At 40.4% G+C, this 27,520-nt stretch overlaps 1 protein-coding gene across 3 annotated transcripts in view; it reads right to left on the bottom strand.

Annotated features, from left to right (window-relative positions):
- Window positions 1-27,520, bottom strand: part of LOC123959405 (tetraspanin-18-like) — a 45,833-nt gene that overhangs the window by 10,345 nt on the left and 7,968 nt on the right. For 2 of the 3 annotated variants that reach the window (XM_046033429.1, XM_046033428.1), the window contains exon 2: window positions 20,673-20,762. In XM_046033429.1, coding sequence (XP_045889385.1) covers window positions 20,673-20,675 — 3 coding nt within the window. In that variant the 5' untranslated portion in view covers window positions 20,676-20,762. The remainder of the gene's footprint in view (window positions 1-20,672; window positions 20,763-27,520) is intronic. The other variant, XM_046033430.1, reaches the window with a different exon arrangement.

Below are 27,520 nucleotides of genomic sequence, written 5' to 3'. Positions count from 1 at the left end.
CAAAGCAGATAAAAAAACAAAAGAACAACTATAATCAATTAAAGGTTTAGTTGATCAACAGAAAATTAACTGTGCACTATTTTGATAATCATTTAATTTAAAACTAGCATCGATAGATGGATAGATGATAGATGATAGATACTAGTAAACTATACAGACACAAATTCATACATAATAAAATTTTAAAAAGTTGTATAATATATAAATATATGCTACATGTGTAGAACAAAGGAAGGTGCAAGGCACAAATCAGGGTGCGAGATATTGTGAATAGTAAGCAAACATGAATGTGAATGTTAAATTATTACTGTACAGAAAGTCGTGTTACAAATTAAAAGCAGAGCAAATGCAACAGCGGATTGATTTTGCGGTATATGATAGTAATGCTTCAGTCACTTTCATATTAAAGGGGCCTAACTAATAAAAACAAAGCTACTATAATCAATATCTATATAAACAGAGTGAAGGTTGGACATTATGGAGGACTGATCCTGACAAATTCAGAAATAAATACAGAAATAAATGCTCAATAAATAAATAAGCATCCGATTAAATGCACAAAAAAATAAAGAAATAAATGTAGGCAGTAATTAAATTATACAGGGAGACATAAATGTATATATCTATTTTAATTAGCTTCTTTATTTATTCACCTTTCTAATAATTACCTTATTTGTCAGTTATAATCTTCTTAGAAAAGAAGATTATGCTGATTTGTGATTTAAACTAATTAAATCAAACATTTATTGAACATTTGTTTTATTGTTATTCATTTTACTTATATTGCATTAATTACCATTATTGTTTTATTGAACAGCCTTTCCATAAAGTGACACAAACACGACTCCAAATAAATGATCATGTTTCTGCTGGAAGTGTAAACTGTTTCACATCGTCAATATATTATCATAAAAAGTGATCAGTCAATTTTTGTTTACTGCTTGTTGGCCAAAAAAACCCCAACAAAAAACAAACCACCAATTAATTTACGTGAATAGTTTCATTTAAAAAAAAAATAAATAAATAAAAATCAATAGCGCAACATCGTCGCTGCTGTGATTTAGAAATGAACTCACTGTAAAAACATTCCTGAAAAATAATTGGAGACTATTTTGATAGTTGATTATTCTTTTTAGTCACTTTGCATGTAAAAAAGTGTCAAACATTTGTTGGTACCAGCTTCTTGTATTAGAGTATTTTTCAGCTTTTCTCTGTTTTACATCGTTGTAAACTGAATATGTTTGTGTTTTAGACTGTGATGAGCATTTTTCATAATTAATTGATGAATCCAGAAAATAATCAGCAGATTAAGAACATGAATACCGGCCAAATCTGAGTTACCAAGAATTTTCACAGACAACACATTGTCTAGTAAAAATCATATCTTTATGCAGTGTGTTGCATGAAGTTACTGAAAACTCTTATCACCATATTCAGTGTCTCCTCTGCGTCAGATATGAGCAAACAACAAGAAGCAGGACAGAGAAACGCCGGATGACACATCGGCAGTAACAGTTTTTATCAGTTCTGGGGACGCGACGCTGACAGCATGTCCCTGTGGGATCATTTGACACATGGAGGGACGTTGGCTGGTGCCGGGGACGACATGTTGATGTAAGTGGGGCCATCGGTGGGGGTGTGAAGACGACCAACTGTGCACTTATGGTCCCTGATGGTGTTTATCGGTTTAAACGAACATACAGCCACCTGTCACATGTGAGGGGACGGCGAGCGGTTTAGTTTAATAACAAATTCAATCAAGAGCACGACTACTTTGAGGCGTTTCACTTACTTTGTTACAATTTTAGATTTTGAAAAAAGGTCTTTATTTCTGATCAGATCCTGTCAAACATTGTGTGCAGTTAGGTTTTTAGAGGATTCATCCATGGCAACAAGCATAACTTTCTGTGTACCAAAGGTTTTCTCTTGAGAAATGACACAGCTGGTGATCAGGACAGTAAATAAAAAAAGCTTTCAAGATCAATTTGTTCCTAAGTCTGTTATTAAGCTATATTTGATGAATGAAAAGATAAAAATCAACAATGTGACTATCATTTTTTAAATCTTGTCTGTCTCAGCCTAAAGGCCACTACTGAAGACGCAAATACATAGTTAAATTAAAAACAAGGCTGCGTTCGAAAAGTCTTTTTTTGCTTCGGAAGGTTCCTCACTGAGTGACCCGGAAGTCTTTCAGCTGTTCGAATTCTCTAAAAGCTGAGGAAAGGTGCCTGAACGCTTCCTTTCATATCTCCTTTAGCGTAGGGTACACTGGACCATCCTTTATGAAAGGAAAGGAGAAAATGCCGTCCCACAATTCCTTGCGGCGGCAACATTTAAAGCGGCGCACGTTCTCGAACTCAAACGATAAAGTCCATCAACCGCATTTAGCAAGATCCTTGCAATACAGACGCACATTATGATACTATAATAAGACTCACAATCACCTTCTTTCTTTTGGTTTGTTTTCTTTTGGCTTTTTTGTAATCTGATACTGTTTCAACACCGTTTTATGTTTCGGTTGTTGAAATAACCATGACATAAAAGGAGGTTGATCACCATGTAAGTTACCATTGACTATTAAGCCTTTTCTCTTATGCCATAGCTTGCTAATACGCAGATATCTTAAACTGTCAACAATAACTGAGACCAAGTGAGCTGTTACTGGTCTTGTAACGTGATCAAAGTTAGGATAATGTTGTAGCGTGTAGCCTCACGCTATGTACTGCAGCCTTCAGCAAATTCATTTTACTTCAGTCACAGATGCTGACACCCTCGCCTTAATAAAGGCAAAGATCCAGCTGGATAACCTCTACAGTAGGAGTTTCCCACACACTGATTTATTTGTACTATTTAAAATGGGTAAAATCGTATTTGACAGAGCGCTGCACAGCACATATATTATCTCAGCATCTCCTCTCGCCCCGTCGCTCCCTCCCTCCCTCTCTGTCGACACACTTACGCTGTCATTCTGTGGGAAACACTGTATTTACATACAATTGGGATTAGTGTTGATAAATAGGCCTGTGTTTGGGCAGGAGGGCGAGTGTGAGCAAGCATTCTCAATGTGACAACCTTGTCCATTATTTAGTGACCGGTAGGCTACCTTATCTGCCTTTTTGCTATCTTGGTTATGAAGTAATATATTCCACCGTGTTTTTGTAGTCCATCTTCAGAACACTGTAGTTTCATCACGGCAGGTCACGTCAGTAAAATACGCCGTCGTATAATTACGTCGCTTAGAAAACTAGCTGTGAACTAGAGCCCTGCATTTCAGCCCGATCCCAGCGGGGCCCCGACTTATTTACGGCCCTGGGGCCGGTCTTCAGGACTCGCATTTATAATTGTTTTACTCACTGTTGTTTTGAGTCGCTGCATCTCCTTCCTGATTAAAGTTAATAATGTTTTTCTTTTTTCATGGGCGATTTGGGATTTTTAGGGGTAATCCTAGGGCTGCACAATTAATCAAATATTGATCGCAATTACGATTTTAGCTTCCCACAATTAAATGAACATACTCAACGGCGATATCGGCGTTTAAAATGTGTGCTCCGCTCATGGAAAACTCAAAATCAAGCGCTTCCTAAACTTACAGCCAAGGGGGTGATTTGGCTGTGCGCACCCCCCCCGCTGCTACAGTCCAGAGGAGACAGCAAAGTCCACGAGTCTACATGTTTCTGCTGCGCCGCGGCTGCCGTAGCTGGTCGCGGGTCTTCTAGTCAGTGCTTGGAAGACGCAGCGCATCCCAGAAGCAGCTCTTGGCTTCCCTCCGCGAAGAATACGCAAGTCTAGTTTTGACGGAAGACGGTCAGACACAGAACGGCATAGAGAGTCCGGTCAGTTTTAAAAATATAACACCCTGTGCGTACTCTGGATCATAAAATCTACAAAAAAAACAGTTAAAAACAGAAAAATCAAGCACCGACTACCAAATCAATAAAATCTAAACAGGCAAAACCCTGATTCTGAAATGCTCCCTGCAGTACAAGCACCCGTGCAGACAACCGAACAAAACCGGGTCGCATAGAGCCGTTGCTGGTAAGCAGAGCACACAAAGAACAAAACAACAACAAGCAATCAACGTGCTCAGCTCCTGAAATGCGTCTTGAGACGCTTCCAGTGGAAGATAACGCTGTGCAGAGGACAAAACTACGGTAATTTTGGACCAAGCGTGCAGCCCTTTCACCCAGTGCTTCGTCGTGGTCTGTGGGTCGGTTCACCACTTTAGTTTAGACTTGTATGAATTAGGACAAATCCCTATCTAGCGCCACCATGAGGTTGACATTCGTAGTATTTAGTAAAATGTTTCAATAACTTCTGGATGGATTGCCATGAAATTTGATGTAAACATTCACGCACAGGTTACGTTTTCAATGGAGGTAGAAGTGGGTGGATGGATGGGTCACCAGATTGAGGTTGGTTTCCTACCAACAATCAGAGTTGTGGGGTTTTTTTTAAAAAAAACAAAAAACAACATGACTGTCCCATAACCTTAAACATGTGATTGTCATTGAAAACATGATGATTAAGGTCCCCTAAATAAGTGATTATTTTAACCCAAACCATTATCTCTCTAAAGCTCACCAAACAATCACATCATAAAACTGTAAACTGAGTGATTTTGTTGTTGAATTTGAAAAGCATGTTGAATAACACATTTATTGCACCTTTTACTATTGTCTACATTTTGCCATCTTTATGCAATGCATGCTGTATGAAATTAGATTCTGTAACTCTGACATTTTGACATTTAACATTTGTGGGTTTTTTTAATGCACAATTTACACCCACATTGCTTCAAATAAAAACGCTTAAAAAAAAAAAATGCATAAATGTAACGTACAGTTTGGAGTTATTTTCCTGTCATGTCTCTGAGATTAAAAGCTACCAGCTCTGACGCTCCCAGTCAACACGACAGTTAACAATAATAACTCCTGCTTATGTACCTTTTCGCTCTTTGTCTGACTTTGGTGAGCTCTCAGCTGTGTAAATGTGTATTTACGGCTAATTTGACCAATCTGTGTGGGGCTTTTAGTTTAATTAAGTAAAATGCAGTGTGCTCTGCCCTCACTCCAATTAAACACAGGTTTTGTGACTGCCGGTGCACTCTGGGTAATTGCTGGTTGTTTGGGCGAGCGGTCAGGGTTAATAAAATAAGGGCATGTACGGTGTGTTGGGAATTTGTGTACACATGCACTCAGCATTATTAGCACATCTTTGTCAATCACTCATGTCAACACGATTACACAGGAGTTACAATTACTCAGATAGATCTGTGATTATGAAATGAACAGAGGACGACAGTGGTTGACAGGAAAAAAAAACAACAACAAGAATACAAGAAGAGCTGTCAAAAAGCAAAACATTAAAACACAGCAAGCTTTTCAACAATGTCAGAGAAAACATGATTACACAGTCACAGTTACTGCAATCACAAAAACTGCTGCCATAAAAACGAAGATGAAAAGGCAGAAACAGACGTCTTGATTAAACCAACAGGAGACATAAATGTATGAACAGCTATCAATCATAATTAAATTACAACAGTTACATGATTACAAATTTCATTTGAAATCCAAAAAGAGCTGCAATAGAAGAAAAACCTGCTAAAACTCCACCAGCTGCTGTTTTAAAATCACCAAACTTCTGTGTGGGTTCTAACCTCTCTGCAGACCGACAGGCTTTGTAAGTGAAAGCATGTATGAAGTGAAAGGGTGTAATTTCCTTCTCAGCTCAGCTCCTGGTAACTGCAGAGACCACTGTTATTAAAGTCTTCAGAGCTGTGTGTTCGTAAAATGCCCTTTTACCCCTGATGTATGCAGAATATTTCCTTCCCTTCAGTAAATCAAATGAATATTCACATATTGTAGATTCAAATGTAAGAAACCAAAAGAGACTAAATATTTGTAACTAATGAAATCCTCCCATGATGGACTGATCGCGTAATACTAGGGCTGACCCTGAATGGTCAAAGATTCGATGCTTCGATGGGCGGAGCCTGATTTGACCGTCAATCTCACAGCAGAAACGAGATCGTGCCATTTTGGCGATATGGGGGTGCTCAACGTCAGATTTTACATAAGTATAATATCCAGCCCATTACAATATACATTTCAACATATAATGCTGTAAATAAAAAAAATGACAAAAGAAAAAAAGCTTTGAATTAATGTTTTTAAAGCGCGTGAATAAATTATTATAATAATAAAAAGCCTCAGTTTAGCTGGAAATACAGTGTAAATTGAATGAATAGACTGCAGCTCTGTAGCTTCCCATGATCAAAGCGGAGCTACCGTGTGCACCCCTGCAACAAATGAGCAGTCATCAGCAGGGCTAATTTGAAGAGTTACTTAACACCCAGTGTTTCCTCACACATACACTTTACTTGGGCCGGCCGCCCAGGTTAGGGCTGAGCGATTAATCGTTTTCAAATCGAAACTGCGATTTGACAGAACACGACTAGTTAATCGTGAAGACGGCGATTAAAACGTAGGTTAATTATACTTCGCATCTGACCCGTTTTAAACAGTCATGGAGTTACACATTACGGTCCTACTCAGAGCGGGCACATTTTACAACAACAACAAACAAAACTAGACAAAAACATGTTGATGGCACCAGCCGAACAGACGCAGGCAGAGGTTGTGCCGCAGTTTTATCCGGCGTTAACTCACACTGAAGTGTTTCAGCAGCGGAGCGTTTAGCCTACACGTTGTGAACATGTTATTAATTTGTCATTTTGTGTGCTTCAACTATGAAAAACAGCTGTCCGTGAGCCCGTTCTGTGCCGCTCTCTGCAAGCTACATTTCCCACATGGAGCATTTCAGAATAAGAGCGTTTTGCCTGTCTGATTTTGTTGACTTGTTCAGATTTTGCTAATGTGCTCAGTTATCTTTGCTTTTTGTGCTTCTACTATGGTTATGTAGTTAAATTGTTTATTTTTTTGTCTGTTTAACTGTGTTTATTATTGATCTATGATCAGGAGTCTGCACAAGGTGTTTTATTTTGAAAATCGACCAGATTCTCTCTGCCGTTCTGCTCTGTGCTGCTTGATGCGGCTTCTGTCAGAAATTGACTTTAGTTTCCGTCTTGCTCTTTTTTAAAAATAAGTCAGGGAGTGGTTTAACTACATTTAACAAAATTTCTGTTAAATTATTAGGAGGGATTATAAAGTCTCCATGTCTCCCTATAAAATGACACTGATAATGAAGTGTGATTATAGTAGATGCTGTAAATTAGAGGTTTGTTTTTGAAGTTGATGCATCAAGGGACTTCTCACTCTTTATTGAAAACATTAAAGACAATTTAAAGAGTTTTGTGGGAAAATGATGCGATATTAAAAAACAGCCATTTACTGTATGTTACGTTTGTTTTTTAATTATGTTTACTTTGTTCTTCAGAAACGTTACAAACCTTCTTGTCTAAGGAAAACGCTTTGTAGTCCAAAATAGTTCTTTTAGTATTGCTGATCTTAAATGTGTCAAGTGTTTTTGCATTTGCAACTACCAGGCTCTAGAGAGAGCCGACTGTATCTTTGCAGTATGAGAGCTGGTTTCAGAAATATATAACATACACACAAATGTGTCACATTTAGCAATAATCAGCATAAAAGCAAGGAAATATATCCGTGTTTCTGTTGTGGGAACGTACTTTTTACCCTGAGCCTCCTGGTAACTGCACCTTTAGTTAGGTCTGCTACAAAACCTAAAAGCCAAAAATATGTTTGAAAGGTTCAGGATCAAAAGGTTTGTTTGTGATACATCTGTGAAAAGGTGTTTTTTAATAACAAGAATGGAGGTCCTTCTCTTCCTGTACCTCGAGTTTTGAGTGTGTACAACACACAAAAGACACATACAGAGCAACACAAAGTGTTCCTCAGGTCCCATTTAGCAGCTGTGGCTCCTTTCAAAAATAGGTCTGGGGGCAGCTGGGTAATTTCACGCAGCCAGACAGAGAATGGCCACAAATAATTCCCTCTCCCCTCTGCAGTCATGCAGAATCGCTCTGGCTGGATTCGATAATCCTGCAGCCTGCTTCTCCCTGCGGCGGTTTCCTGTGGGCCAACACTGGAGATCCTTCAGGGGCTGGTTTGAGCGCTTCACACCGGGTCTGCAGCAAATGTATAAGCATCTGGTATGTGTCTGTGTGTGCACCCACTGACAGCTGACAGGTCTGTTGTGCTCCCTGAGCGTTAAACCTGCATTAAGTGACAATTTGGACACTTGGGGGCCGCACACTAGCTGTGAACTTAATGTTGATGTGACGAATGTGTTTGCAACGTTTGCAGCTAGCAGACACGGAATACCATTAGCATTAAAGAGGTCATATTATGCTCATTTTCAGGTTCACAGTTTTATTTAGGAGTTGTACCAGAATAGGTTTAGAAAACTAATTTGTGATACTGCACATTGCAGCAACAACTCTTTTCGAGTGAAGCATCTCACTGTGACATTGACTGAGTGAAGAGTTGGATCCTTCCCTCAGGTCATGAGTGTTGCATAGTTTTGCCCATCAGAGGGCGCTATCTATGAGTCTATGGTGCATGCAGAAAATAAAACAACGGAAAGTAGCTCCTGTTAACTCTCTCGCTCAGTGTCCACAGTCATTCTTCACATGAAATACATGACTTAATAATAAAAATAGCCCTCATCACTTCTCCTCTTCATTTATGAACCAGAGCAGCGTGAAACGGTGAGCCGGTTCTAGCAAACTGTCCTATCCTTTCTCCCTAGTTCTCCCTTCTAAATGTTCTCCAACATCACAACTAACGCCGCTAATGCCATGTTTATCGGTGGAAGAGCGCCAACGTTAATGAGCCAGTAAACTATAGTGTTAAACGTATTCTAAATATATCTGCGAGCCGCTTGTCTGTAGTCATAGTCAATGCGTCGGAAATGATTAACCAGACAAAGTTATATAGCTCCTCTTTCAAATGTGCAACCCGAGTGTGAAATCTCACAGTTGCAGGTCCTCCTTGTAGACAGTCACGTAGTATTAGATGCATTCAACAGCAGGGTTTCCTTTAGGTCACTGTATCATAGACGGCATGTTTTAAAGCCAGGTGGTAGTAACGAAATGGTTTCTCGTAGCTTTGGCTAGAATTGACAGTGCTGGTAAAGGGATAAGCTAAATGTGAATAATGAGTGTGATACATTTTGACAACGGCATTCAGGTGCATCTCAAAAAAATTTGAAAATCATAGAAAAGTTTATTTTTCCCCCGTAATTTCATTTGTCATTTATTCTTGATTCATTATATATTAATATAATTAATATTAAAAATAATTAGTCATTTATCCAAAACGACTTACAGTGGTTATATATGTCAGATGTCACACGTCTCTGGAGAAACTAGGGGTTAGGTGTCTTGCTCAGGGACACGTTGGTGGATGTCATGGTGGGAATCGAACCCGGGTCTCCAACCCCAAGGGCATGCGTCTTATCCACCGCATAAAGTGAAGAATTTCCAGCCTTTTTTGTTTTAATCTTGATTACAGCCTACAGCTCATGGCAATCAGGTATCTAAAAAAGAATTTTAGAAGGAAGAATTTATAATACAGAAACGTCGACCTGAGAATAACCAAGAAGCTTATTAACTCAAAACCCCTGCAAAGGTTTCCTGAGCCTGTCATCTCTCAGCCTGGTCAAAGTTCTTTTAGGCACGTCATGCCACTCGGCAGCCATCTTGGCAACACCTGCGGACTAACAAAACCAGGCTTCTATCTGAATGAATGGAGAGAGAGAGACAGAACTGCACTTTTACAGGTCACCAGGACATAAAAACTACATGAATAGAATCAGCAGTAAAATCTAATAAAAATCGCTGAAATAGTTTGACGACTTTGCCCCAAAATAAGGTTCAAAAAGCATTTTTGCCGGCCGGTAATACTTCTACTGCGCATGCGTAGTAGTAGTGACGCGTGCGAAGTAGAACCCTTACGTTAGTGGAACCACACGATTGGCTGAAAAATGTTTCCCGCCTCGGCTATTAAAAAAAGACGATTGGCTTTCTAGCGGGAGAGGTGAGACAACCGCCATCTTTGGCGTTACGGGCTTTCTCTGGTCTGATTCAGTACAGGTTCACAAACCGAAGTCTGAGGCATCGTTTAATGATTAATGAGACTGGGGAAAACACAAAACATATATTCTAAAGAAAATTATGGGACTCAAAGGATTAGTCAAATTAAACATGCGATGAGGCTCGACAGGGAGACATTTTAAGAGGTAAGAACAATCCCTCGGGAAGTGCTCCGTTGTTCTTTGAAGTCAATGTGGAATTATAAAAAACAAGAGTCACAACCCCCCCCAACAGAGCATAGCTGCATTGACTCGGCTAGCTGTGACAGCAGCCACCTGTCAATCAAAGCGGCCACGCCTCTAATAGTGCAGATTTTTAAGGCTTACTATAATTTAAACAGGCTAAAACCATTTTTTGTACCAGGCAGTAAACATGTTTTATTCTGCTGTAAAGTTGGGCTTTTTAACATGGTGGCCAACGGAGATCGACTCCCTTTTGGAGCCAGCGTCAAGTGACCACTTGATGAATTACAGTTTTAGGCATTTCTGGTTCTGCTTCACCCAGGAAAGGAGAAGGTTGTCGCTTGCCTTATGCTGGGCTTAGACTGTGCGATTTCAGCCCGTTTCTGAGCCGACTTTCGAGCCGCACGACTCATTTTCGTCGTCAGGCTCTCGCACAGTTGAAGCAGAACCAGGAGTGGATTCCCTACAATCAGTAACTTTATCCTCACGGCGCCTGCGTAAAGTGTTGAACGGCGTCTGAAAGTGCCATGGCAACACAATGCTCGCTATCAAGTCAACAATTTGTACAGTAAAAACATAGCTGCACCTCCAGTGCTCTCTGTAAAATTAACATGCCATGCTGTCCACAACTTCCCATCCCTGGTCAATGCACACCAGCGCCTCTTTTTTTTAGACGTTTCCGCACACAGCTGATCAAGGCAGCACGTTTCTGCGCTGTTAGCATTATTGCTAGCAAACAAACTTCTACCTCCCTCGGAGCATTCAAATAAATCTTTATTGACTATCGTCAGTCAGAACGGTCCTCAGGGCAGTTTTATACACGTACAGTGTGAGCACTCAGCTCGTGAGGAAAATGTGGAGGTGCCAGGAAGAAAGACTGACCCAACAATGGCAGCATGAGTGGAGTAAAGACACCAGAGGGAGGAAGTTATATCACATCAAACCATCAGTTAACCCCGGGAATATAATGAATTTGCCTCGGATGGATCAAATTAAGTTGGCCAGATTAAGATTGGGACCTTGCAGGCTGGCAAGTGGACTGTTTCTGGTGGGGAAACATAGGGACGTCAAGTGTCAAGAATGTGGAGTGGAGGAGTCGGTCAAACATATCATCATGCACTGTGCGAGATATGCTGAGGAAAGGAGACAGTTATTCATGGGTCTAAACGATCTGGGAGTTGAACGATTATCTTTAAAAACTCTGATCGGTGAAGGTCCTAATCAAAAAGAGAGCATTGGAATTAATTCACTTTCTAAAATCTGCAGGCCTATATTGTAAAACATAGGCCAGGAGGAGCCTTAATGTAGACTGTCTCTGTCAACAGTGCCTAGTCTGCCAAAAAGGAATAGAAGAAGAACTCAGCTCGTGGCTAACCATCGGACCGTACAGTGTGCGCGCCTACATCGTGAGCTTTGGCTTTATGTCAAAGACGATTTACTCGTACAGTGTGAGGTGGAATAAAACAACAAGATTTCTAGTCATACAGTGTATGACCAGCTTTAAACCTACTGCTCACTTTCTACAATCACCCCGTTTTTTTTTTTTTTTTTGTTTTGTTGGTTTGGTTACAACGACTGGTAAATGTCGCCACATTACGGTGGTAGTTAGCTAGCTAAATGCTAAAAACACTACAGGCACAACTTTCGTAAAACAAGCCGCTTTCACACTGCCTTATTTTCCGGAGCACACGTGGCTGCGAATTAGGTTGCAAACGTTTGATCAGTATGAATGAGCGAATGCAGCACCGTAAAAATTCTAATAATGGTAGAGTCCCAAATAGCCGCCTGCCTGGCGTGGAAACACATTTTGACAAATAAACGCAGGTCCCCATTAAACGTCTGGTTCTTTGGATGTATAAAACCTCTTAAACCCCGCGGGGTCGCCCGCTTTAGCTGCTTATCTAAGCGTATGATCAATATGTCAGTATGGACGTGCTACACAACAGTTAGATTTGACAATTCAATCGTTCAGTTCATTGAAACGACAAGCCCCAAAGTCTAATTCTTATAGATTTACAGGTGTAACCAGCATTGCACAAGAGGAAAAAGGAAAAATGAAAAATGCCGACTCCCGTTACCTTTGAAGTGCTCGTTGAGTCCGAATGTGTCCGTTCCTTCATTCCTATTTATATTCCTTCAGTCTGTAAGGGTCCTCCGATCAAAAGAATCAAAACAGATTTTCAAGTTGTGAATCCTCTCGTGAAGTCTGTTGCCCTCTGTCTGCTAACTTCTGCCACACTTCTCTCATCCTGCACCCTGTTTCACAGTATTCTTTCTGCATTTATTGCAGGATCTCTGAATGAAAGCAGCTACACTCTCCTCTTTCCCTTCATACTTCTATCCCTTAACGCCCACCCCCTTGCAAATTTAGGCCAATCGAACACAAGTAACATGAAACGAACATAAACAACAACCAATGAACCCTTTTAGATGCCTGGGTACAGCGGGGACGTATTTAAGTGTATTTAACACCCAATAAACAGGATTAGATAGATAGATATTACATATGGCATCATGCCGAATACATTTAGCACACACACACTTTACTGACACAAAACATTTCACTAGTCTTAGTTCTACGGTGACACTCATGGTATACAACACCTTTATTAGCATTTATAATACAACACCTAGCCCACAGTGTTGAGGACTGCACAGTCAGCATATTGCAGCAGTGAAACAAGATCCCAGGCTTCACACCACCAGTTTGTGTTAACTGTCTCTGTAGTGATCACCCACCAGTGACAGGATGCTCCAGTCCAATAAATCACAGTGCCAGAGAGGCTGGAAGGAAGTGCAGCGTACAGAGAAGCAGTGCACCTGATTGCCTTCATCCATCAGAACAGTGCTGTGCAGCGGTGAACGGGGTGAAGCCCAGAGGATTTAATGCCATCGATAGAGAACAACGTAAACACAGCCTCTGTAGGAGAAGACTGGTATTGATTTTTATAAAATCTCAGGAATGCTGGTGGGGTTGCTGCTTCTCTACAGAATACTATACAATAGTATGAGTTTCATCCACGTGTCCAAATATTTCAATAACTGAACACATGAACAGCGATGCAAGTATCACTACGTTATTTTAATGCTCAATGTGGACTTTACCCACACTCACCTACACCTCTGGCCTCTTACCTCAAAACACACCTGCTCGCCCCCGCCTCTTCCTGTCTCTCTCCATCAGCAGTACGTTTTATAAAGTCACAGAACAGTCCACTTTCACATGTGGCGGAAGCTTGTTAAAGATGTAGCCTATTGAAACGGTGTAAAGATCTGAATGAGATCTGCACTGGTGTGTTCACTGTTTACCTGTTCCATGTTTGTAAAATATCCACTGTTTCTAATGTAATACCAGATAACATCTTTCATTCTGTGTTTGAGTCGCCAAATATATCTGGGTGCACCCCCCCCAAGTAATGTGGGACACTGAAAGTCTAACTACCATAATGTGATGGCGCCGTTACTTACTTAAAGAAGTACTTCCGTAAATCTCGAAAAAATAGAAATAAAGACAGATTAATATTGTGTTTAACTCTGAAGCGCAGTGATTGGTTTAGGACAGAGCGACTGATTTAAAAGCTTTCGCATCCATTGAGACTGCTGCCTTCCCTTTGGTCTCTTTTCCCGTCCGTGTTGATAGGCCGTTACTTCTACAGACTACAGAGCAGCGACTGCAGCCCGAGAGAGACGCCTGCATCAGAGCCAAAATAGCGCATTTTAATATTAATTTAACCCTAACTTATTTTGCCGTTCCGTGACTCAAAGCAACTGCATGATCCGAACTGTGAGTTTTGTAAGCTCTTGTATCCCTAGTTCCAGGGGTTGTTTTGTAAAGCAGGACATGTCTGGAGACATTCTGTTTTTGTTATTGTATCCAAATCCCAATTAAGAACCAAGAGACAATTTTTTTATCCCCTCAAGAGTTGGTGGAAATCAAAACAGAGCTGAAAGGAGAGTGAATATTGGACCAGAATGGATGCTAACGTAGCTCTGTGACTGCTCGATACTGAAGAGGGCGGCAGCTCTTTGCCAATAATGCCTTTAACAAGCTAGATGCTGGGAAACTTAGCTTGTTTTGAACCCTGGTTAATGCAGCTTTAAAAATAACACATCAGACAGACAGTGATTGTACTATCAAGACTCAAATGGTATTAATTAATACCTTTTTAAATGTATTTTTTAAAATTGTGGCAGCAAAATCAAGAATCTTACGAAGTCAACTTGAATGCTTCTGACTGCACTGAATCACATCTCCTTTCAGTCTAAGTTTCTTAAGCAAATTGAATGACCAATTATGACCATTTCATTTTAATTTGAAGTAACAGAGTGAAGGTGGATGAGAGATAATGGTGAAAAGGGAGAAGAGAAATCTTGGCCAAAGCAGGCCTCAAAGGGAGTGTTTTCAAAGAGGTAATTATTACCACCCCTGCTCTCTACCTGTTATGAAAACCAGTCACATGGACAGCTTCTCCCTTTGAGGGACTGCCACCATGCCTCATAGCCATAAATAGAGCCAGGCAAAGGCAACATTAAATTATCTTATTTCACACAGTTTGATTTTGGGAAAAACCTGAGATGAATACTAAATAAAATCAGGTGGATGATGAATACATAGAGATTGGGGCGTCCCCAGGGTGGAGGTGTTGTAAGCCTCTCTGGAAGGCTCACACTGACGGAGGTTCCTGCTCTGAATGCTGAACAGATGTGAAAGTATAGAAATGGAGACGCAAGAAGAAATTATGCTCTGTAGGGGTCACACGTAATTTCAGTTTAATTTCCCAAGTCATCAACTGCTTAAATGAAGCACTGCAACCAGCTAAGGTCAATATAGTCTCACTTCTTTCCATGTTAGCTGCAATGTAGAAGTTACTGCTGTGGGAGTGATTTTAAAACAGTCAGCGTTGGAAACATGAAGAATTAAGTTCCAAATCTCGACTGCTGCTTCAAATATGCAGCATAAACAGGATAAACATGCGTTATCATTTATGTGTGAAGTGCGTCCTACTTGACATTACAAGCTACTAGGAATGTCACGACAACTGATACGTCGGGAAATTCAGGAAAACATGTCGGTACTCGTTTATCTAGGTACCAAAAGTATCGTGGGTAACGGGGATCAAACACATGGAGGACGAGACAAGTGTAGCTGCAGCGACAGCGCCGCCTCGACTCATCAAAAAGAAAGACGCTAAGAGTCGTGTATACTTTGTGTTCCCATTGTTTTTGTTTGAGACAGCTGGCCAACTATGTAACATATGACGTTTAGAATGGCTTAACGCTAAAGGGTACCGTGTTTAGGCTAACATTATATAAATATAGCTAGTAGTAGTAGCAGCAGGACGCCGTCCTTACCGTAAAGTCATCTGTTCTAATGTCATTTAAATATAAGTAAATATTCCCGGACTTATAGTGTGTCTCCAGGTATATTTAAACTGCTTGTATGCGTTAGGGCTGCACAATTAATTGAATATTGATCGCGATTTTAAAGTATTGCCTTCTTACTCACAAAGGTTTTATTGCACTTACAGTAACGAGTGTAGTAATCTCCACCGCTGCCTCTCTGACCTGCTGTACGTTGACTTCGCTCTGTGTTTGGAGGCACTGTGTTTGGTAAATAAGGTCATTTTCACTAGCTCGCTATCTTAAAACTCTGAGGTGATTAGGAATCGGAATGAAAACAGTAAATATTAAAATATGTATAAAGCTAACTGTGAAAACTGGCTATAATTTGTATTAACACTATAAGTAAACGGTACTATAGAGCTGACCAGGACATACGTGACAGATGGTGTTATAAGTGCAGCGTAACTCTGAAACAGGAGGTGCGTAGCGAGCGTTTCATTTTCCGAGCGGCAGAAAGTGACGGTGAGCGAAAATATTCTGGCAGTAAATGTGCTGTGTCTGTTATAGTGTGTCAGCTTCTCAAGACCAAGTCTGTGGTTTCCCCCCTGCTGGAAAAGTGAAGACGGTTAGCGCTAAGTTAGCTAACATCTCCCCTTCAGACTGCAGCTGAGCAGCTTCTACAGCAGCTACAGAGCTGCTATGCAACGTTGGTTACGTATTGTAACCCCAGATTCTATGAGGCAAAGTAACTGAAAGCTGTATTTTATTACTGCCTGCTTGTCCAATGTTGTGAACATCAGGTACAAACTTAGACTAAACTGACGTAGCCTGCAGCTCCGTCCTGTACAGACTGATTCAATCATTTTTCAGTCTAAAAAAGAGGATTTGGAAAAGAAAGGACGGAGGTGACCGGAGGAGCTGAGGTCAGTAAAGCTAATTAGTGATGCAAACTAGTCCTTTTAAAAAAAAGGTAATGAGGAGACGTTTCTTTTTGGATTTTAATGTGCAAATAAAATGCACCTCAGAAGGGGAGGAGGTTTCTCATGTTGCCTATTTTTATATTAATGTCTACAGATAAATGTGAGAAGCTGTAAAATGAAGACACAAAAGTCAAACATGAACAGTCTATAATGATTCTGAGGTCATATTAACAGGGTTTTCCTGCCGTTAAGGCTTAGGGGTGATGCCCAAAACATGCTGTGCCATCACTGTAAAATTACTGTGGAGCAACAGAACCAACCAAATTAGTTTCTCCAGATCTAAAGGTTGTTGTTCCTCCCCAGCAGACTGATCTTTGGGTGTTGGTTATTTATTATCTGCTCTAGCTTTTCCAACTATTTGTTCAGAGATATGGTGAAAATAATGGCCCATTATGATGTGAAATACATATTTTTCCATTTGAAAACATAACATTTTCTTGGGGGAGGCCCTCCAAACCCCCCCCGGCCAACACCAAAACATTAAACTTGGACAACACTGCAGTTTTAAGCTATTCTACGGTGCATCACATTCTCATGGACACAAGAGCAATGTTGCGGAGACATGTTGTGTTGGGGTTTTATATTCAGAAAACATTTCTTCACCTCCGCTGCTGAAAAAATGTGGGGGGGGGGGGGGGGGGGGCTGACACTGTGTGTGTGTGTGTGTGTATATATATATATATATATATCCCCAGAATTCATATTTTGTGTTTTTATTAATTAAATACAAGTAGAACAAAATATAAATCTTTGATTAGAATATTCATAATTTTCAAAAGGGCTCATTTGATAAAAAGCTGAGTCATGCAAATGTTTTAAAAAGATGACACTTTTTTTAAGTTGAGATGATTTTTCTCTCTCTCTCACAGTTGAATTGAGGTGAAAGTGATGTAATGATGTGCGCTGTCCGTTGAAACCTGAAATAGATTTTAAAAATCCAGAGAGTTTAATTATTTAACACATACCCAAAATACTACTAGACTCAGTGTTAGCAAACATGTCGAATCATGTTTTAGTCAGTGCCGCGGGTTCTGCTCTTCCGGCCTGTTAGTTTTGGAGCCGTTATAAAAGTAGACATGAGGAAGAGAAAGACCCCGTCAACCTCTGAGGGAAATGCTCTGTTGGTCAAACTGATGGATGCTCTGAAGGATAATACCACTTTAATTATATTATTAAATACCATTTTAATAATGAGAAGTCCAAATGGCCACGGTCAGAACATTGAAATGTCTGCTGTACTACAGTTTTTGCTTTGAGAGGTTTTGTGCTTCTATTGTTTTTAAAAATCCAGACCTCAATCAAACAAGCATAATCCCTTTTTTTAATTATTATTTAAGGTGTTTTGTCAGTGGAAACTACATGAGAAATATTTGGTTTAAACATCTCATGAGCGTTAATGATGATGGGAAATAAGAAAAGTTACTGTGAAACTATCTTTTGAATTTAATGAGGGCGGAGGATTGAACAGTCAAGCTCACCATCTGCCACAGTCACACAGAATAACACTTTGTGAGTGTGTGTGTAAGAATGTGGGCACGACCACATGTGGTGGTTTAATCCACGAAGTGCATACAGTGAAAAGATCATTTAACTGATTCTTTCCAGACTGCAGCCCATCGAGCCAGTTAATCATACTTAATTAGTAATTAATTAATAACTATTAACACTTTTCAGGGCTCCAGAGTGGGTGCACCTAAATTCTGTGGCATTTAGGTGCACAGTTGGTGGTGGGGTTTCTATTGTTCCACAGTGTTGAGTTCTGCCAGTGAGTCGCAAGTTGAATGGGGGTAAAATAATAATTAGGGATGTCACCATAAACGATACTTTGGTACAAAGTTGATGCCAAAATTCTGAAAACATGTCGATACTCATTTTGGTAGGTATCAAAAGGTACCGGAGATCAAAAACGTGGAAGATAGCGACAAGTACAGCTACAGCAGCTCCGCCTCGACACGTCGAAAGCAAAAGAGTTTGGAAACCGAAGTAAAAATAGTTTCACAGCGGTTACCTTCAATAGCTTCGTGTCAAAGCCCCGATTCCTCACAGTTGGAGAGCTTATTTTCAGTGCGGACGTTTTCTGTTTGATCACCTGAAAAATCACCAAAGATGACGATGCAGTTTGCAGCATCAAGAACCGAACGTCCGTCCAACACACCTGTTACTGTAGGAGCAGTTAGGGACCGGCTTTAAAGTGCAATACAATCAATTTCAGTGAACAATAACTGTTTTGTTTTTCAATAAAGAAAATCTCAGACAACCGCCAATGTCGATCGTGACCACCCTTAAACATTTAACACCTGTGAGATTGTAAAGAAATTTTTATTTTTTTTATTTTTTATTAAATATGCACAGTGTAAGGTTGTAATTTAAAATTTCTTACTGCCTTTATGAACATATTGACATCAAACCATCTCTCATCTCTCCCGGACATCCTCTCACAACTAACAGGTGTTAATCTCTGTAATGTTCAAATGTTTTCATTAATAGAATGTAGAATGGGATTTATTGCTGTTTGTTTTACTGTGGTATCGAAATGGTTTCGAGAATCATGGAGTTTTACTGGTAGTATTGACTACTAAATTTCCAGTATCGTGACATCCCTAATAATAATTGTACGGCTCCTCTAGACTTTTGAAATGTTACTGCCAGAATGGATAAAAATTCTGATAGTGAAACGAGCCATGATGTGGGGGGGTTGTGATGCTCAAAAGAAATAATCCATCATTTTACAGCCACTTGTTTGAAGCCAGTTTTGTTAGCGACCAAAGAACAGTTGATTATTTTTAAACAACAGCAGTTTTTAAGCTTTGTTTTACATTAATGAAGTTTGTCATTTATTTGTTTGTGCTGTGATTCGAGTAAAGACAAATATTCACCCATAGGTGTTCCTGTTTACAGCCATTTACATAACTATCAATGTGTATGGGAAATGACAAAAGGTTAGAACATTCTGTTATGGCGCTAAAAGGGCTGGGAAACATAAATTTTGTGGTGTTTAGGTTCACCAGTGCAAAAAGCTAGTCTGGAGCCCTGCTTCTTGGAAAGAAGATCATATCAAACATATAACATCAAAGACATATATGTGTAAATGAGTTAGCTTTGATTGGACTTAATTTAATCAGGCCTTGCAGTCTGAGGGGATTCACATGTGTTACTGTGTCTGTCTGCAGTGAGCCACCGTCAGTTTGACCTCTATTTGATCAGTCAAACAACCAGTAAACCAGACCAAGGAAGGTAATGTCTGTACGCCACAATAACAAAAAAGAAGTCAGTTTATTATTAGGTGCACCTAGCTGCAATAAATCCTCCCTTCATGAAGGTTATGATTAATGTTTGTTTAAACTCTTTTAGAAACTTGTTGATTCAACTGTACTTCACATTCTGGAGGTTGTAGTTTGTGGTGCTGTTCGACTGTTCAGCATTGTACCGGGGAAGTGTGTTTTTAATATTTGCTGCATTCATTTTACCCAGATGCACCTAATAAACCTGTGCATGAGTGTATATTTGGTTGCAGTTATATAAGGAGTTCAAATGGGCCACGCTCAAGAGGATTTTGCAACCACCTCCACAGAAGAAATCTCTCTGAATGTCAATAAACAAACAAGCTTTTTTTGGGACTCATCCAAATATGAGTACCATGGTGGTGAAAAAACAAAAACACCAGTTACTTTTAGTATACAGATCCTGTTAGCCTGCTTAGACCTCTCAACCCCTGCCCACAGCTCAGATGTGTTCAGTGATTTAAATGGATCTGATGCATCTTTGTTGTGCTAACCGAAAAGGGGTCACCTTCCTACAGAGATAAGCTACCCAACTTTCTACATCCATGAAAATAAAAGCAGTGAAATGGCGACAACCGCAAATGAGACTGATACAGCGATATATTCTTTGTTGACTGAAAATTATGAATGAATATGTCAGTGCGATGGAAACTTCACCCACTACCAACTGATTTGGGCAAAACAGGACAAAATAACCCACCTTTCAACAACAAACTGAGTGGCATGATCGCAATGTCAGACTGAATGAAGTGAAACGAAATTGCAAGGAGGGTGAAAGGACAGGACGGAGTAGCAACAGAAAGCATCCTACCATTATGTACCTGTTTAATGGCTCCTGCGTTCAAATGTAGCTGGGAGGATGGCAGTCTTTAGCCTTTGACCTCAAACTGCTTCACATCAGCTGTAGAGAAGAGAAAAAGAGAAGGTGTGTTAAACAGTGTTTTTGGACTCTACTACCATATATTAAAAAAGGTTAACAAAGTACATGGTTTGTTTTTAAGCCACGCTAGCAGCGTGGCTGTAGGGATTGCAATGTCTGTCTCTTGGCTGGACCTGAACTGAATGAATTTTAAAATTTTAAATGTCATTACAGATCAAACAGTTGAATTGCCGACATTAAAGTTAATCAGTAAATTTTAGTCTGCAACAAACATAATGACGAATCACGATGCCAGCTCAACATTGCGGCCCAACCCGACTTTGGTTTATGACCAAACTGAGCATTCGTGTGGTGATGGAGAAATTCATGTGAACACCCCATGAAGTCTGAGAAAATTCTGGTACACCAGTTGCCGAGTTGTTGACGTCTCATCGCCACATTCGCCCATTCATACCGATCAAACGTTTGAGACCCAATTTGCAGCCATGTGTGCTTTTACATAGAGCTCCAGAAAATAAGGCAGTATGAAAGCGGCTGTTATGAAAGTTGTGCCTTGAGTGTTTTTAGCATTTAGCTAGCTAATTACAACCGTATTGCGGCGACATTTACCAGGTGTAGTAGCAAAACCAACAAAATAAAAAAAAATAAAAAAACACGACGAAAAGGAGGCTGAAGCAGACCATAAAAAAAATAAATAAAGTTGGCGGTCCAGTCTAGTGTCGGATACCCTGTCAGATCTTCTTATCGTGCAGCTCTCCTCCCCAGAGATCAAGGAATACGATTTATAGACTGTAACGTAATAAATGTTTCTGTCAGAACCAGGAGGCCAGACTTCCTGAATCGTGCAAAGAGGCTGATTTGTAGAAAGTGAGCAGTCTGATGTCGAATGATAAAGCATGATTAAGAGTGAACAGAGATGAGATTTAAGTTGAATGATTAATAAGCACCTAGTAAGTTTAGAAAACAATTTACTGTTATGTCTTAAGTTCATTTAAAAGCAATGATCTGATTTTGCTTCACACTTCACTCTGGCCTCTTCTTTAAGTTTGTATTCGACATAATATCATCTTATCTCAAATAAAAAAGGACTGAAACAAATGTATGTATGACGCAAAAAGGCAATTTCTTATTTTCCCCTCTACCAGTCCCGTTGGCAGGTGAGCCAAAAAGTTTCCATTCCTGATGAAACATTTGATTAATTGTGCGAAATCAAGTATTGCATGTACTGTTAGTTTGTTGTCCATATAAATAGACCTAAATTCATTAGGACAGTTTTTTTTATTAGCAGTATTTGCAGTACAAGCAATATCTTAGTGGTTTTAGGTAATGTACTGGTGCAGTAACTCTGGGACAAAAAACAAAAAATCACTTTGTAATAGAAAACCGTTTCAGCACACTTGGAAGACAATGACAATCCAACACGTCTTTGTTTTAGCATCCATGGTTCCACATTCAGACTTAAAAGCACATGAAAACACCAAAGTTGGAAGAACGACTTCACAACTCGGGAAATGGGACCATCCGAGGAGCACGTGAATGCAGCATTAACACCGGCAAAACATTCCTACCAGCTCCCGGTTTCCTCCCAGGTTCACAATTCTCACATATTTATCCCGATTTATGACCAATAGTTCACAGATTTTTGTCCTGACAACAATACAGCTTCACCAAATGTTGTTTCCTAGCATGCACTGAGGAGAGGAGCACACTCTCTGCATGTTACATATCTGAAAATAATCCATGCTGAGATGTGACACCATTGAGGAGATCCAGTATGCGGTCTGCAGGGCTCATTAAACACATTTAAACACACACACATTTCTTAAGGCATCACGATTCAAAAGATTCTCCCTCTAGACAAAACCACAGATGAGTTTGTGCGATGACTCTGACCTCGGACTCTACCTTTGTCCAGCTGTTTCTGCAGCCACCGCCACAGAAATGAAATCATGATCGATGAGGTTAGTGCACTGGTACCGTACAGCGCTTGCGGTCCATTAGGCCATGGGAAATGCCAAAGAAAGGAAAAATCACTGCAGTAATGAGAGTGATTCATCATCCTGCGGCGTTAATGCCCAGTGTTTTTGTGCTATACATGATTCACAGTTCATGATTCATTTCTTTTCTTGTTTGTTTTCAAGACGTGATTCAGAACTGCAAGAACAGTTTGTCACTATCGTCCAGCAGTAAACACACATGAAGAGAGATGAAGAAAGCCGTGACAGAACGCTGTAACTGGCCGCAAGCTGTAAAGTTTACTATTGTTCAGCTGGTGACATACCATCACACAGACAATAGTGCAACAAATACTAAAAGTGGACTAATCCTTCAGTGCTTATGAGCTCTTTTGTTTGCCTTTCACTGTTGACAAAGCTTTTGTTTAATATTCAGCACGGCTATTGTCCCCTGTGGGCCGCCATATCTTGATCTGTGAGAGCCGACGACCAGGCCGTTGTTTCCAGCTCATTCTGGGTGAGAAAACTGAAGTAGTCTGGCTCTGAAAACAACTAGATATGCAGCTTTATGCTGCAGAGACCGTCTCTCGAGTTTGACTTTGTTTGAAGTTAGTGATCCAAACTTGTCTTTATTTAATAAGTTATTTATTTGTAATTTAAAAAAGGTTTTCAGGGCCTTTCAGTCCCAGAGTCCCACAACCACTAAAGTTTATTTTTTCATTAAATGAAATTAGGAATTAAAATGATAATAATGACATGTTAATCAGCCAAATAACAGGCCAATAAAACGCTGTTTTGCTGAGAAAGTACAGAAAGAAACTTGTACTAAAGCCAGAATTTTCACTGCATCCAACAACAGCCACAACAGCACATTAGGTACAGTAACGGTGTATATGCAGCCTGATAAGTAGAAATAACAAATTAGAGCGCAGAAGGGCCAAAGATATATTTAAGGCAATTCAGAGACAGCACCTCAATTAAGTTTATTTTTTCCACCTTAAAAACACTCACTACATATCTCGATCACAAGTCTTTAAAAAAAGTAAGAAATCCTCATCAAAATGTTTGTGTATTACGCATTTCTATACAACAAGATGTCGACACATTTTTATTTATTTTTTTTTTTACACTTTAAAATATACAGTAGTAGGGATGTTATGATACCAGATATTTAGAGATACCAGTAAAATTCCACGGTTCTCTATATGAATTTGATACCATGGTAAAATACAACACAAAACATGCCATGTACTTCAACATACAGCTGTCACAATCTCTCAGGTGTAAAGTGTTTGAGGGTGGTCACTATTTACATTGGCAGAGATTTTTATATTGAAAATACAAAACAGTGCCCTGCGATGGACTGGCGACCTGACCAGGGGGTACCCCACCTTTCGCCCAATGTCAGCTGGGATGTACGGAGTATAAGCGGTTGACGATGGATGGATGGATGGATGCAAACAAAACAGTTATTGATGATTGAAATGAACAATAGACACGGTCCCTAACTCCTCCTACAGCAACAGGTGCGTTGGACAGACAATTAAATTCTTGGCACTGTAAACTGCATAATCATTCATCTTTGGTGATTTTCAGGTGGTCAAACTGTGAAACATCTGCCTGAATCAGCTCTCCAACTGTGAGAAATCAAGGCTTTGACACAGAGCTATTGAAGACTAACTTTACCCCGGTTTCCATCTCTTTTCTATTCTGCGAGTCGCTGCTATTGTCGCCGTCTTCCACGTGTTGGATCTTCAGTACCTTCTGTACCTAGAAAAACTTTTGGTATCGACTCGTGACTTCCCTATAGCCTACTGGGGTGGTGATGGAGCAGTGGATAAGACACATGCCTTTGGTGCGAGAAACCCGGGTTCAATTCCCCATTGTGTACCCGAGTAGGACACTTAACCCCTAGTCGCTCCAGAGGCGTGCGATCTCTGACATTTATAGCAATTGTAAGTCGCTTTGGATAAAAGCGTCCGCTAAATGAATAAACGTAGATGTTGACCCAAGTCCAGTTAATTATTTTGTTAAATAACTCAAAAACAACTTTTTCCTCAAAAAGGTTTTTCCAATTTGTGCAACACACGACAGCCTCCATCCTCAGGCTTTCCATTTGGATGATGAAAAATAAACCTCATGTCAGGATGAAAATCTGATGTAAGAATATGACTATAATTGTGGTTAAACTATTTAATATTTTAGGTAAATTTCATGTTTGAGCAGGATATTGTCTTGTAATCCAGGCAGCTGTGCTGATGATGCAAGCCCGTCGAACAGAAGGCACATGACTCACGGATGTGGAGGATCTCTGCCCACACAGCGTTCTCCCTGTTTCTTACTTGCTCCACTTCAGTGAGAAACAGAGGGGGAAAAAAAAATAATAAACGACAATCACATTCATGTGCAGATGAGGTGAGACGGTGACTAATCCTGCACCAACTGAACATTTTTGGGAGGCCTGAGTAACGGTTTTCATCTCTGAAGTGTTTGAGTCAGAGATGCAGATTCAAGCTCCAAACACACCTGAGCTCAAAGTGGACCTGATGAAAGCAAGTTGAAAAGGAGATGACTGCTCCTGCCGTTTTAATGTGTGCATCAACAGAGTCACAGCTGAAAACATTTTTCAATCCAGTGCATAAAAAAAAAAAAAAAAAAGACAACAACAAAAAAACCTGACAACCCCCACCAACAACAACATGGACCCAGATAAGCAAACTGAAGCGCACCGTCAAAAGCTGGTTTCAAAGTAAAACTTGTTATGGGACTGCTTTACCCCTGATGGGAGTGTGATGAAAAGAGAATTATTCCCACTTGCTGCCAACACTTGAGCCCTCGGTGCCATCTGAGAGCGCTGAGCTGTCAGCCAGTCGATTACAAACCCAACCTTAAAAAGATTAAAGTAAAAACGTCCAGCACAGAGGTACACACGTAATCCTCCAGAGACCCATTTACACTTGAGGTGGAGAGTGAGACGCCCACTCTCCTCAGACAGCTGGGTGCTCCCTGCACAGCGGCGGCGGCGGCGGAGGAGGACGGTTGATGCTGCTTCTCGTCATCCTGATACTAACTTAAATTAACTGCTGTTTATTAAGCGACATCAATACACCCGGTGGGACTGAAAGCTACCTTTCATGGAGATGATCCAACTCCCAGGCGTACCACGAAGTGAACCACTGTCCCGGGACCACACAGGGAGCAGATTCCTCTCGCTGTAATTGCCTCGTAATGTAAAAGAAACGTCACCGTCATTACAGCCAAGGCCATCTGGTTCAGGTTTGGAAGAATAAACTCGAGTGCGTGGAGAGAAGTGACTGTGTGCTGGTTTCTCTCTGCAGCCATATTTAGACTCTTGCTGTTCTGAATTATTGGCTCCCGCGTGCTAAGTGTGTGTACGAGTGGCTTGGCACCAAATGCTCCCGTGATTTAGCCACTGTGTTACAGCTTCTTTGCTTCTGACTGAATTACCAAAGCATTTCGGTCGTGTGCAGTAAAAGCTACCATACTGTAGTGAGCCTCTAAACCCAGGAGAGTTTGTAATCCAGTCCTGTTATTTCCAATAACTAAATATTATAAATGTACGCCCCTACTACTACTACAACATACGTTTCCTCACATCTCGACCACAGGGTTTTTCCTGCATAGAGAATTTTTTGCTGCCCCCCGAAGAGGTTTTAGCGAGCGCCAAAATGATCAGAATTGGAAAAATAAAAAAAAATAAATAGCGTTTCACAAATTCTCCAAATGTGTTTTAAGCCATTTATCAAACAACTGTTGAGTAAGCAGATAATAAACTTAAATAAATATGACATTTTGACTTCCAGCTGCACGCTCCACTACGACGCTCACGCTAATGGGAGAGACTAATAACTTCCTGTTATTTCTCACAATATAAAAGCCGTTTGTGCTTGAAGAGCGTCGGTATTCACATTTTACTCTTTGGCGTACCGGCACTCTTCTCTCCAAATCAGGTTCTCTGGGCACTACGTCACGCTCACCTGTTCCCGTTCTCGCCTGCATGCTAATCTCCGCAGGGAGATCGGGATCGGGTAACTTTTATGCAGCCGTGTGCGTTAGTTGCTCGTCAAAGTCACTTTTCGTGAACCGACCAATCACAGCCTGGAGTAAGCGGGAATGTTGAACTTGTTCTGTATGCACGTTTTTATTATTGACAAGTTAATGCTATAGTAGCCTTACTATTATCTGAAATTATAATGAATACTAAGGGCGCTCCGATCGATCGGCCACCGATCATAATGGCCGATAACGGCTTTAACTAGTTTGATGGTCGCTAAAAAGGCCGATAAGAAAAGCCGATCAGATGATGCAATACTCGCCAGACAAATTTTCAAAATGTTTCACTACGCTGAGTGTTTTTCAAAGCTAGCTAGCACCAAAGTAAAAAACGGAGACCTTTTGCTACGTTTCCACCTCCCGTCCAGATTAAAACGGTGAATCAGAAGATGCTTGTTTGAAAACGCTGCGGACCCGATGGACAAAACAGAGGACTTTATAGAACGATGAAACTCACTCGCATTCGGCTTTGTGAGTCGGGCTTATCAGTCATGCGAAAGCAAAAACACGCTGCTTTACAGAGTTTTAGTTTTGGTATTTTTATTAAAATATAAGTATTGTGTAAATAACACTTAACCTACTGTGCATGTCGCTGTATTTACTTTGCGACAACTCCCAGTCTGTTTTCCGCCGCCGTCTCTCGTACTCCCGGGTTACTTTCAGTCACAGTTCCACTTTGTTGTCGGTCAATGCAAAAAAAAAAGAAAAAAAAAAAGGAGAAAATAGCTAAAAGCCTGGTGTGGTTCTTGG

This window comes from Micropterus dolomieu, linkage group LG20 (assembly GCF_021292245.1).
Source record: "Micropterus dolomieu isolate WLL.071019.BEF.003 ecotype Adirondacks linkage group LG20, ASM2129224v1, whole genome shotgun sequence".
Taxonomy (NCBI): Eukaryota; Metazoa; Chordata; class Actinopteri; order Centrarchiformes; family Centrarchidae; genus Micropterus; species Micropterus dolomieu.
Note: the sequence above shows the minus strand (reverse complement) of the source record. Positions and strands in the feature narration are given on the sequence as shown.